General features: G+C 42.8%; 1 protein-coding gene across 4 annotated transcripts in view; it reads right to left on the reverse strand.

Moving 5' to 3' along the window:
- Positions 1-13,272, reverse strand: part of LOC148511741 (phosphatidylinositol-binding clathrin assembly protein-like) — a 109,655-nt gene that overhangs the window by 43,810 nt on the left and 52,573 nt on the right. For all 4 annotated transcript variants that reach the window (XM_088482871.1, XM_088482869.1, XM_088482870.1 and 1 more), the window contains exon 11: positions 197-327. In XM_088482871.1, the coding sequence (XP_088338997.1) occupies positions 197-327 (131 nt within the window). The remainder of the gene's footprint in view (positions 1-196; positions 328-13,272) is intronic.

Raw genomic sequence — 13,272 nt, forward strand, 5'->3', positions numbered from 1 at the left:
ATGGTCTAGGTTTTAAGGATAACCATGCTTGGGTACATGTGACTTAATTAGTACCTCAGTCAGTTTGATTAACCATGTAGGGTGCATTGAGGACTGAGTTTGTGAACCTCTGACCTAAATAAATCTTAAATCACTGTGAGAAGGGTGGTGGTGACAACACCACAGACCAAGGGAAAAGCAAACACACAAAGCTCACCTATTAGTTGTTGGTGCAGGCGTTGTGAATAAATCGACAGCTGCAGAGGTATTAACACTTTTTCCGGATAATGTGCTAGGTGACGCTGATGTTGAATTTGATACTACAGAAATCTCTTTCAGTCGTTGTTCCTGAAAATAAGGCAATTCATGTTAAGAGCTTTATAACAGTGTGTGTATAATTTTTACTTCTATAAAACACACACACACACTGGTTAAACTATCGCTGTAGCCGACTGTTCTCTCCAACTACCACACTATTTCTTTTGCTCAACTACCTGACTGACTCAATCACGTCTCGCTCACTACTCCACCACGGAAATCGGACTCCTTTCACCAACATTCCATTTACATACAAAGCAGGGAGTCTAATATGGGGTACACACTGTGCAATAATCTGGGCGAACAGCCAATTCTCTGTGGCACGGCACAGTTATTCCAGAGTGTACACACAGCACCCGGATTCGACGATCATTTCAAAAGCAGTCTGACCTGTTCCTCTGATCTGGATTGTTGCAAGACATAAATTGGCAACAATGAGTCAATATTGTACTATAAATGTAGCATATACAGAAATCTGTCCTGGTATATATCCGCTAGAACATTATTAAAATTTTGCACGCTGAGCTACAAAGGCTTAATTACACCACCTCTTTACACATCTCCGACCTTCTTAGGTGCCACATCTCCAACTAACCACCTATAATTCCCACAAATATATTTTTTACTCCGCTATTTACCTAACGATTTCTCTATGATGGATGGATGGATGGATGGATGGATGGATGGTCAGACTCATCACAAGTCTCAAATCTATAAACATTCTCTGAGAACCCTCCACCTTGCTTGACAACCCTAAACCGACCGATAGTTTCCACACTGGTACGCCCTCACTATTGTTCCAACCTCCACTCTTCAGTCCTATTCACTCTCTGCCCTGTTCCACAACCCTTATTTCGTCTGCCTATATACTCCATTGTGCAGCTCCTTACCAACAAACAATACATTTTATATGTGAAAATAAAAATATTCACAAGCATATAAAGTTGTAAACTACTGTTTGGGTACTATTAGTCAGTTTCTCTGAATATCTATGTGAATTTCAGAGTTGAATAATGAGCGATATGGTAAGAACTTACCCTTGTTATCTCTCTTTCTTCGAAGTCCATAGGGTCCACAGGGTTGACCTTGGGGTATAGGTTGGGAACCAAATCCGGGCACCACGCAGTTAAAGCTTTCAGCTCCCAGGATGCACTGGGTCCACTCTCCCTATAACCCTGCCCCCAAACCAGAGGCACCTCAGTTTGTAAGCAGCCAAAGGCCGGTGGAGGAAAGAAAAAGAGAGAAGACTGGAACACTCAAGAACCATACTCACAGAGAAGACGGGAAACCGGTGACCAGTAACACAGCCCATATGAAGCCAGGTGCGCCAGGGCAGGTGCCCTGTGGACCCTATGGACTTTGAAGAAAGAGATAACAAGGGTAAGTTCTTACCATATATCTCATTTTCTTCTTCAGAGTCCATAGGGGGTCCACATGGTTGATCTTGGGGATGTCCCAAAGCAGTCCTTGTAAGGGTGGGGACGCTCCTGTGCTGAGTGGAGAATGTTGCCCAAAAGGAAGCATCTTGAGAGGCAAAGGAATCCAATGCATAGAACCTTAGAAAGGTGTGGACAGAAGACCACGTGGCCACCTTGCAAGGCAGAACAGCCGAGGCGCCACAGTGAGCCGCCCACAGCCCGAGTAGAATAAGCATCAACAGAAAAACAGATAGGCCTTCCTAAGAGTAGGCCCCTGAGATAGACATATGAAGCCATCTAGCTAATGTCTGTTTATTGGCCGGCCATCCTTTCCTGTGAAATCTGTAGACCACAAATAAGGAGTCTGATTTCCTGAAGGAACTTGAACGGAACATGTAAATCCGGAGAGGCCGGACCACAGTCAATGAGGCCACCCCAGCCGATAGGACTGGAGACTGAAATGTCGGTACAATAAGTTCCTGAATAATATGGAACTCAAAAACCACTATAGGAAGAATCACAGGGCAAGTTCGACTCACAACCCTGTCTTGGTGAAATATCCAGAAGAGGGAGCCCCATGAGAACCCTCCCAAATCCGACACACTCCTGGCAGAGGCAAACGCTATAAGACAGAGAGTCTAAGCCATAAACCACGTAAGGGCTATCAAAACTAGTGGTTCACATAAAGGCCCCAAGAGGGCACAAAGAACCACTGCCAAATCCCAAGGAGCCCCTAGGGGGGGATAAAGGGATGTAGAATCCAGAAAACACCCTTAAAAGGAGGATCTGGATACCTTAGAGTGGAGCAATTCCACATCCGAACCATCCTGACAGTGCAGAGACCCGCACTTTCAGGGAGGCCAGGCGGAGGGCTAAACCCAAGCCCACTGGAAGGAATGCCAGAACTTCTAGAAATTCTACACACCTGAGGATCATAGCTACAGGTACGATACCATAAGAATTATGTATGCCGAATTCTGAGGTAGATCCCAGCAAAAGCTGGCCTACACGCTCTAAACATCCCGATAATGACAGAGCCGGAGAAACCTTAGGACCACAGTAGGGATGCAGTCAAAGACAAACGATCCAGGTCCAGGGAAAGGCAAGAACCCTGAGACAACAGTTACGAATATTGAGGCAGTAGGAATGGAGAGTCGATGGAGAGACTCCGAAAATCTAAGTACCAGTGACGTCTGGGTCAATCTGGAGCCACCAGTAGGACAGTACCTCTGTCATTATTGAACTTCCGAAGAACTTGATGAAGGGAGACCGGAGGAAACAGGTAAACAAATTTGAAGGACCACTTCACTGACAATGCGTCACCGAAGGTTGCTTCAGTACCTCTAGTTCTGGACCCCAACACCGGCAGGCCTCCCACCTCTGGGAAGCCCCCTCCGCTCACTAGGAGTTGAAACCTCTCTTGGAGAAAAGACTAGTTCCTGGAATGCACGTCGTGACGGCTGAGGAAGTCCGCTTCCCAATGGAGAACTCCCGGAAAGAACACTGCAGAAATGGCCTTGAGCTGCCCAACTTCGAATGTCTCCTAGATGTAAGCCACTGTTGTGACATTGTCAGACTGAACCTTTACAGGTTTACCGAGAAGTATGTGTTAGGCCAGAGCGAGGGCCCAAGACATCTTGAAGTTCCAATAAGTCGAGTGGCAGGGTGGAATCGACAGACATCCAACTGCTCTGAAAGCAGTGAGGACCTGTCACTGCAGCCCAGAGACTGGCGTTCGTTGTAAGGATTACCCACTACGAGATCCAAAAAAGGGCGTCCCTCGGTGAGATCAGATGGCCATAGCCACCCAGATAGAAACAGACGCACCTCCGGAGAGAGCATCATCGTCTGAATAGTGATCCGACGGAGAAACCAGTTTCATCTGGAGAGGATCAGTTTTTGCAAAGGCCTGGAATGGAACAGAGCATATTCCACCCTGGATACCAGAACCCACATTACTGAGTGCAACAACACTTGTTGACTGAGGAGACATCCTCAGAAGGAGTCTCCGATTCTGAGAATCCAGGAAGGCTCCCAGATGAATCATACCCTGTAAGGAATTCAGGGAGGACTTTTTCCCAGTTGATTAACCATTCATGCTTGTGAATGAAAGCAATGGTTAAATGGAAATGGTTTTAAAGCACCCTGGTGATCCTGCAAGAGCAGGAGGCCATCCAGATACAGGAGCAGTCGGATACCCTGAACAAGTAGGCTGTCATAAAAGCCATAAATCTGGTAAACCCCGGTGGGGCTGTGGACAGTCCAAAGGACAGAGCCCGAAAATTGGAAGTGTTGCTGTGGTACAGCAAACCTGAGTTAACGCTGATGAGAGGACTCTATAGGTACGCATTCTGAATATCCAGCAATACCATAAAGTCCCCAGGTTCCACAGCTCGGATGATGGAGCGTAGGGGTTCCCTCCTGAACCTAGGCATCTTTTAGGAATTGGTTCAGGGATTTCAGATAGATAGGCCAATGAGGAGACTGGTATCCAATGTTGTTACTCCAACATATGAAAACTGCATCTTGAATGTGAGCAGCAAGAAACTTCTGATCCCCAAAGGTTTTTGAGGGAAAAACGGTCTACAAATGCATCAGCCCATCTCTCAATAGCATTAGCCATGCAAATGATAGCCATGGTTGGACGGGCAACAGCCCCTAAAAGCGAGTATATTGATTTCAGGCAAAGCTACCACCTACAGATCCGTAGAATCCGTCAGAGCAGGGATGGAAGGCGTAGTAGCGCTCTTAATTAGACGAGTAACATGAGAATCCACCCCAGGAGGTGATCCCTATTACCCGCAATGACCCTCAGGGAATGGGTAACATGAGGCCAAACGCTTTTGTGATACCTCCAATCTGGCAATTGCCAGACCCCCGCCATGTGATCCACCCGCTGGTCAGAGAGGGGGAAAACAGCCGAAGACGCTTTAATGTGTAAACTGAGGGTGAATTGATTTAGGTGCAGGTTCAACATCCTCTATAACTAGGATGGACTTGACCGCCGCACCCAAGCAGGGATAACAATACTTGTTTTAGGCTCCCCATCGTGTGAAAGGGATAGGAGTCCGAAACATCATCCAGTACTCCCTTAGCTGACGATGTGTGTTAGACAGCAGTGCTGACTGGGAAGCGACCACAGGGCGTTTATTACGCCATTTTGTTATCAAAAGCACCATTCAATTGAAATAAAGACAGCTGGCTACCTTCACTTTGTGGGCTTGTGAGGAGTTTAAGTGGAGTAGGAGTAATTTATAGGAAAGTAGGAGAAATAAATAAAGGTGATTATATTCAATTCTATTCTAAAGTTTTATTTCCCTGCGGTTTTGGCCTTCATAGATAGGTGGGTTTCAAAACCACTGAGATTTAGAAACTGCCACTTAGTAAATAAAGCCCTTGGAGTTGCGATTTCTGCCAATGGATGGGTTACAAAGAAATGCCTGACAGGGTCCCTAAATGTTTGTAATTGCATTAGTCACAGAAATATTTAAAAAATTAAATTTCATAAAAAAGAAAAAAAAGAAAAAGGGACTATGAATATTAAATTTTCAAGCCAGTTGTTGAAAAAAATAAGTGTTTCACTACAGAGGTGCATTTGACACAATTACAGCACAAGTGCAGAAGCCGCAGAAATTTAACTGTAGAAAGCAGGTTCCGCCCACAGACTATGGAGCTGCGAAGCAGATTCCGTCTAATTGAATCTGCTCCACACAGTCTCATAATACATATGCAAGCTGCAATACAATAACACAGATGAAAGTACAGGTTGGCACTGAAAGTGGGTAACTATATGCTGGGATTTATTATAGATCATGCCATGTTACCTGCTAAATAAAAAAAAATAAACACATACCCCCCAATTTAGTATAAGTAGTTTAATGTAAAAGTAGCTTAAAATACTAAAATATATAACAATTTAATGTTGCTAATGAGGTTTCCATGACCTCTCCCTCCCATGGCTTTGAAAAGAGGACACAGGAGGGTGGGAGGAATGGCCTTCCAGGTTTGTCTTCTTTCTGTGAATCTGGGGAATGTAATGCACCACCTATTGGTTCTCCCCGAAATGACATTTTAAATTTTTAGTATTCACAATGGGGCACAAACTGAAAATTCTAAATGATTACATAAATATACATATACAGTACCTTGCAAAAGTATTCACCCCCTTGGCTTTTTACCTTTTTTGTTACATTATAACCTGTAATTTATTTTATTTTATCTGAATTTTATGTGATGGGTCTACACAAAATAGTCTAATTTGGTGAAGTGAAATTAGAAATATATATTATATATATATATATATATATATATATATATCAAAGAATCTTTATAAATAAATTTCAGAAAATTGGCATGTGCATATGTAATCACCCCCTGTGCTATGGAGCCCTCAAAAGTTCTGGTGCAACCAATGACCTTCAGAAGTCACATAATTAGTGAAATGAAGTCCACCTGTATGAAATCTAAGTGTCACACGATCTGTCAGTATAAACACACCTTTTCTGAAAGGCCCCAGAGGCTGCAACACCACTAAGCAAGAGGCATCACACCATGAAGACCAAGGAGCTCTCCAAACAAGTCAGGGACAAAGTTGTTGAGAAGTACAATTCTGGGTTGGGTTATAAAAAATATCCAAATCTTTGATGATCCCCCGGAGCACCATCAATCCATCATCATCAAATGGAAAGAACATGGTACCACAACAAACCTGTTAAGAGAGGGCCGCCCACCCAAACTCACAGACCAGGAAAGGAGGGCATTAATCAGAAAGGCAGCACAGACACCAAAGGTAACCCTGAAGGAGCTGCAGAGTTCCACAGCAGAGACTGGTGTATCTGTGCATGTGACCACAATAAGCCGTACACTCCATAGAGCTGGGCTTTATGGAAGAGTGGCCAGAAAAAAGCCATTACTTAGTGAAAAAAATAAGACACGATTTGAGTTTGCCAAAAGGCATGTGGGAGACTCCCCAAATGTATGGAGGAAGGTGCTCTGGTCAGATTAGACTAAAATTGAACTTTTCGGCCACCAAGGAAAACGCTATGTCTCGCGCAAACCCAACACATCCCATCACCCCAAGAACACCATACCACAGTGAAACATGGTGGTGGCAGCAACATGCTGTGGGGATGTTTTTCAGCAGCAGGGACTAGGAAACTGATTCGAGTCAAGGGAACGATGGATGGTGCTAAATACAGGGATATTCTTGAGCAAAACCTGTTTCAGTCTTCCTGTGATTTGAGACTGGGACGGAGGTTCACCTTCCAGCAGGACAATGACCCGAAGCATACTGCTAAAGCAACACTCGAGTGGTTTAAGGGGAAACAATTAAATGTGTTGGAATGGCCTAGTCAAAGCCCAGATCTCAATCCAATTGAGAATCTGTGGTCAGACTTGAAAATTGCTGTTCACGAACGGAAACCATCCATGAAGGAGTTGGAGCAGTTTTGCCTTGAGGAATGGGTAAAAATCCCAGGGGCAAGATGTGGCAAGCTCATAGAGACTTAGCCAAAGCAACTTGCAGCTGTAATTGCTGCAAAAGGTGGCTCGACAAAGTACTGACATTAGGGGGGTGAATAGTTTTGTGTTATGTTGTCCTAAATGTTGTTTGATTCACAATATAAAAAAAAAACACAACTTCACAGTTGTAGGCATGTTCTGTGAATGAAATGATGCACACCTTCAAATAATTCACTTTAATTCCCGGTTGTAAGGCAACAAAACATGAAAAATGCAAAGGGGGGTGAATACTTTTGCAAGGCACTGTACACACACACTAATATTATAAGAATGTTGTGTCTCTCTGTTCCAAGTTGGCGCAAAATTTTCATTAAAACTGAATAATTTTGAAGTGGGAACTCTTAAGCTACCTACAAAAGACACAATTTTTGGGCTAATTTGCGAATAACCGGATGATCGGCCTGATATATTGTATAGTGTGTATGAACGACCATCTCAGCGATTCACCGACGAAACAGTTAGAAAACATCCACAAACGCATTGATTCACTTAACTGATCTGTCAGTCAAGAACAAAAATCTTGGCCTCAAATTTCCCCAATATCGAGTGTGTGCACGCTCAATAATCTGGCCATATTTCCTATGTTCTCCTGTCACTATGTTATACTCCTCGTGGGTGGACATATGCAAAATCAGTGTGGTGAATTATTGGCAGCTTCTAAAGAAAAAAAAATGCATAATGTGCAGCACAGATATTGGAGCTTTCAATTTTCCAAAAAATTGTCCCGTCCCTCGTCTCAATCAAATATATCGGACAGTGTGTAGCTAACTTTAGAAACAACCTGAACTTTGTTTCATCTCGATCCATCATATTATAGCTGAGCAATAACAAAGTAGCAAATTATACTCCCCAGTAATTCCATTTAGAGACCCCATGGCAGCCATTACAATGGGATAACATCCCTCTCCCATAGTTTAGACAGATTGTTTTCTAGGGACTGCCCACCTGCTGGCATATAGCCTCACCCCTTCCTTTGTGTCTTGAGTGTCTACATATAAATCGGTCCCTGGAAAAAACAATACAAGGGGAGGGTATTCTGGAGGCTGCCATGGGGTCTCTAAAAAGAAATGGAATTAATCAGTGAGTATAATTCGCTTTCTTCTACAATCCCCTATGGCAACCATTACAATGGTATATACCAAAGCAGAAAAAGGTATAGAAACAATAAAGCCAACAAGAGATATGCCATCATGCAAATTTATTCTGCAAGTGCCTCTTACAATACATCTTCCCCAAAGTGGGTGATAGAAACATTCAGAGCATAATGGTTTGCGAATATATGAAGACCATGTAGCCGCTTCATAAATATCTCTCACCGAAGCCTGCGCCTCCCTTGCCCATGAAGTAACAATTGCCCTAGTTGAGTGTGCTTTAATCACAACCGGAACCTTCAGACTAATTTTTGTACACAAATAGGATTAGCTCCCAAATCCATCTTGCAATGGCTTGCTTCGTAGGAGCACAGCCTTTCTTGATTCCTTCTGGAATAATAAACAAGTGTTCGGTTTTTCGAAAATCCTTCATTCTTTCAAGATAGATAGCAATTCCTCTGACTAGGTCCAATTTATGCCATTTTCCGCTCTTTTATCCTTAGGCTTTTAATGAAATGAGGGTAATATGATCCATTGATTTAAATGAAAAGAGGTTACCACCTTAGGCAAAAAGGTTGTCCTCAATACCACTTTATCAGTCATAACATTTAAAAAGGGCTGTACTGCCCATAAAGCTTGCAACTCACTTACTCTCCTAGCTGAAGTGATGGCCACAAGAAATACAATTTTCCCAAGTCAGAAACTTTAAATTGAACATTTTGTAGAGGTTCAAATGGATGCCTCATTCGGGAATTCAGAAGCAAAGTTCAAGTCCCAAGGGGCCACAAAACATTTAATACTTGAATGGATCTTCTGAATTGCTTTGCAGAAACTCTTAATGAAATCATTTTCTGCAAGTTTTCTATCCAATAGGAAACTCAATGCAGATATCTGTCCTATGATAGCTGCCAGACCTTTTGAAATCCAGTCATGAAGGAATTGTAAAACTTGCACAGTTGTTGACTTCATAACACCCTCAACAGACCCTTTCCAGGTAATAAATCTTTTCCAGACGTCATAACATGCCTCAGAGGAAACTTTCTTCCTTGCTTGCATCAGGACTTGGATTACGTGGTCAGATAGGTCTTTACCTTTCAACAAGTTACACTCACTCAAATCACCATGCCTTCAGGTAGGCTTTTTGTGGGTCCATTAGGTAAACTGGACCCTGATGTAGAAGGGCTGGCCTGATTGGCAGAGCCCAAGGCTCCCGAAATGCCAAACTCCTGACAGTCGCAAACCACGCTCTCCTTGGCCAGATAGGAAGAAACGCCACTACCTCCACCTGGTCTTCTCTTAATTACTTCAAAACTCAAGCTATTAATGGGAATGGCGGGAAGAAAACACCCAGTTGGAGCTTCCACTATATTGAGAGAGCATCCACTGTCTCTGTCTCGGGAAGATAATATCTGGAGAAGAAGCTTCCTACCTTCCTGTTGAGATGTGTTTCCGTCAAATACACATCTGACTGCCAAATTTGTTTACAAATATGTGGAACACCTCACCAATCAGCTCCCATTCTCATGGAAGAGTCTCTTTCCTACTGAGGAAGTCAACCAATATATTTAGTATCCCAAGCACAAGCATTGCTGTCAAAGATTTAAAATTCTTTCCCACCCATGTCATAATTTGTGCTGTTTCCTGCATTAATAGACAACTTCTTGTACCTGAAGGATAAGACACCTTACGCTCACTTAATTGGGTTTCCAACAGGCAGCAAATGTTTGCAGATGGAGGGACCTCGTAGTCCTCCAATCACAATATTCAAAAACACAAATTATGCAAATTGCACCTAAAGAACTAAGGGCCTGATTCAGACCCACTCGCGAGCGGCTGTCCGCTCGCAAGTGGGTCGATGTTATGGACTGAGCATGCGCACGACGGAGGGAGCTCCGTCGTGCACATGCGCCAGACGCGACGAGCGAAGGAAAGTCCTTCGCTCGTTGTGTCCGATCAAAGGGGGCGTGCTGTCAATGTTGATTGACAGCACGCTCCCTTTGGTGGGCGTGCCGGGGGCGTGCCTCCCTGACGGGGGCGTTCCCTCGGGAACGCCTCCCGTCAGAAGCCGGCCCACTGACATCACTAGTGATGTCAGTGGGAGTGATTTTGGCTCTGATAGAGCCAAAATCACTCCGGAGCTTGCGGTTGAAAACCTCAACCGCAGGCTCCGGCTCGCAATTTCGATGGTCGCGATGGTCTCGACCATCGCGGTCATCACAATGCACGCTCGTATAGCCTGTGGGTGGTGACCCACAGCTATACGAGCGTCCAGGAGGACGCTCCATGAAAATGGAGCCCGGCCCTCATTCAGAGCGTGCGCTCTGCTCAGAGCGTACGGCTCTGAATGAGGGCCTAAATCTGTATGTGTGTATGGTGTTAGTGCTTCTAAATGAAGTTGCAGTTGTTGGGATTGTTGATAATTTTACTATAACAAAACGTAACAAGAAAATCAATAAACACAAATATGACAATTAAAAATTAAGCACAAAACAGGACGCCACCCTCTAACAGATTTCCGCAAATAACACATTATTTCAGTTTATTGTGATATATCTTGACTTTGGGGATCCATTTATCCCCCTTAACTTTTTCAAGGAATACTTTCTATATTGCTGGCACCCCAATGAATAATTGTTTTTTTTCTTAATTCAATTTCTATCTGTTACCCTAGCATTGTGACCTACCCCCCTTTCCTGTACAGCCCATCCCTGTTGCCCTCTTTTGATTCACAGGCAGAGGTTTATCCTACCTGTTAAACATAAGCATAGCTCACAGAGCAAGTTCAAACATCTTTACTACAGTATTATCTGATCGTCCTGTTTTGTGCTTAATTTTAATTTTGTCATAATATTTGTGTTTATTGATTTACTTGTTACATTTTGTTATAGTAAAATTAACAATCCCATCAACTGCAACTTAATTTAGAAGCGCTAATACCATACACATTACAGATTTAGTTCTCTAGGCGCAATTTGCATAATTTGTGTTTTGAACTTCTTGTACCTCCTTGATAATTCAAATGCGACACCACAGTTGTATTGTCTGAAAAGATGCTCAGGTGTGTTCTTGTTAATTTATTTTGAAAACATATCGCTTCCCAGACCGCTCTTGCCTCTCTCCAATTTGGTGACATCAATTTCTCTTTTAGGGTCCAACTCCCTTGTCTTATTTGTAGGTTGAAATGAGCCCCCCAGCCTGAGGAACTTACATCTGTCATTACTAAAAACTGTGGTTGAGCGAGATAAGTCGTCCTGTTTCTCAATTCCTTGTCTATCCACCAATACAGGGATTTTCTTGCCACGTGATTCAATTTTCTCAGGGATTCTAAAGGACAATTTCTTTGACTTTACTGGAGTATATTCCATTGAAGGCACCTCATCCTCCACTGGGCCCAAGGAACTATACCTATGGCGGATGCCTTCATCCCAAGCAGGCGAAGTCCTGATCTTAAAAGGGAAGCCGTCACTTTCCATGATGTATGTAGCCAAATTGTGAACCTTCGTGCTTCTGTCTTCCGACAGATTGACCTTGAACCTTTTGGTATCTATATGTACCCCTAAGAACTGAATTTTCTGAACTGGAGGTAAATGACTTTCCTTCCAATTCACAATCCATCTGTGGAACTGAAAAAACTATCGTATAATCCAGGTTCTTTCTTACTATTTCTTCTGATTTGACGAATATTAAATAGTCATCGAGATACAGCCAGATCTCTATGTCCTGTTTCCTTAGATAAGCTATCAATGTTATGAGAACTTTTGTAAATGTTCTTAGCGATGTCGCTAGGCCGAATGGAAGACCGATAAACTGGAAGTGTTTGTTCTGAACACAAAATCTTAAGGATACTTCTGACTTTCATAACAGATGGTTACATGATAATATGAGTCTTTTAGGTCGATTGATGCCATAAAATCTTTCCTTTTTATGCCTGCAAGGATTGATTTCAATGTCTCCATGTGAAACTTCTTTACTTGTACAAACCGGTTTAAGTCTCTGAAATCCAGGATAGTTCTGAAACCTCCAGTACTTTTCTTTACCAAATATAAACAGGAATAGAAACATTTTCTTCTCTGCATTAAAGGTACAGGTTCTACTGCCTGGGAATCGAACAGTTGTTTTAAACTCTTCTCTAACTCTTTGACTTGCATATTTATTCTTGGTAATCTCGAGATCACAAATCTGTCTTGTTTTGGAACCTCTAGAAATTCTATGTTGTAACCAGATTGGTCCCCCCTCTGTTCTGTACAGAAATGGTCTTCCTTTCTGCAAAGTATTAACAGTCTTGCCCCCACTGAGGCGGAGTTTCTGCAGTCATGGTCTTGTATTAGCTCTCCTAGATGACTGATGATAGGACAGCCTAGATACTCCAGAGGCATATATCTTCTGCCATACTGCCTGTCAGGTCTATAACTTTTAGCCTCCATGAATTGTGGACTGGAAGATGTAGGCAAGGTAAATCTATTCCTTCTATCTTGCGGCAGCCTGACTATTTTTCTTCCTGATAACCTATGAATCATAGCATCAAGTTTAGCGGCCTTCCAACGGTAATGTTGCCAACCTATTCTTGGAATTGGCGTCAGCCGCCCAAGCTCATAGCCATAAAGCTCTCCTTGTTGTTACACCTGATGCTAAATACCTTGCTGAAAAAGATACCACATCCAAAGATACTTCACATAGGAATTTTATGGCCTTTTGCATAATCTCCAAATTCCTCATTATATAATGTTTAGAAATATTTTCCTCAGTATGCATATTAGAACTCCACAATCTAAGGGTTCTAGCTTCTGAGGCTATAATCACTTCAGATTTGAAAGCAGACATAAAAAACCTTTTAAGAGAATTTTCCATTTTTTTATCCATAGAATCACAAAATGATGCACTATCTTCCCAGGGAATCTTCGTTTTAGAAATCAATTCTGCCACAACTGAATCTACTTTAGGCACTA

Source organism: Taudactylus pleione, unplaced genomic scaffold (assembly GCF_031769625.1).
Source record: "Taudactylus pleione unplaced genomic scaffold, aTauple2 ptg000296l, whole genome shotgun sequence".
In the NCBI taxonomy this organism is placed as follows: domain Eukaryota; kingdom Metazoa; phylum Chordata; class Amphibia; order Anura; family Myobatrachidae; genus Taudactylus; species Taudactylus pleione.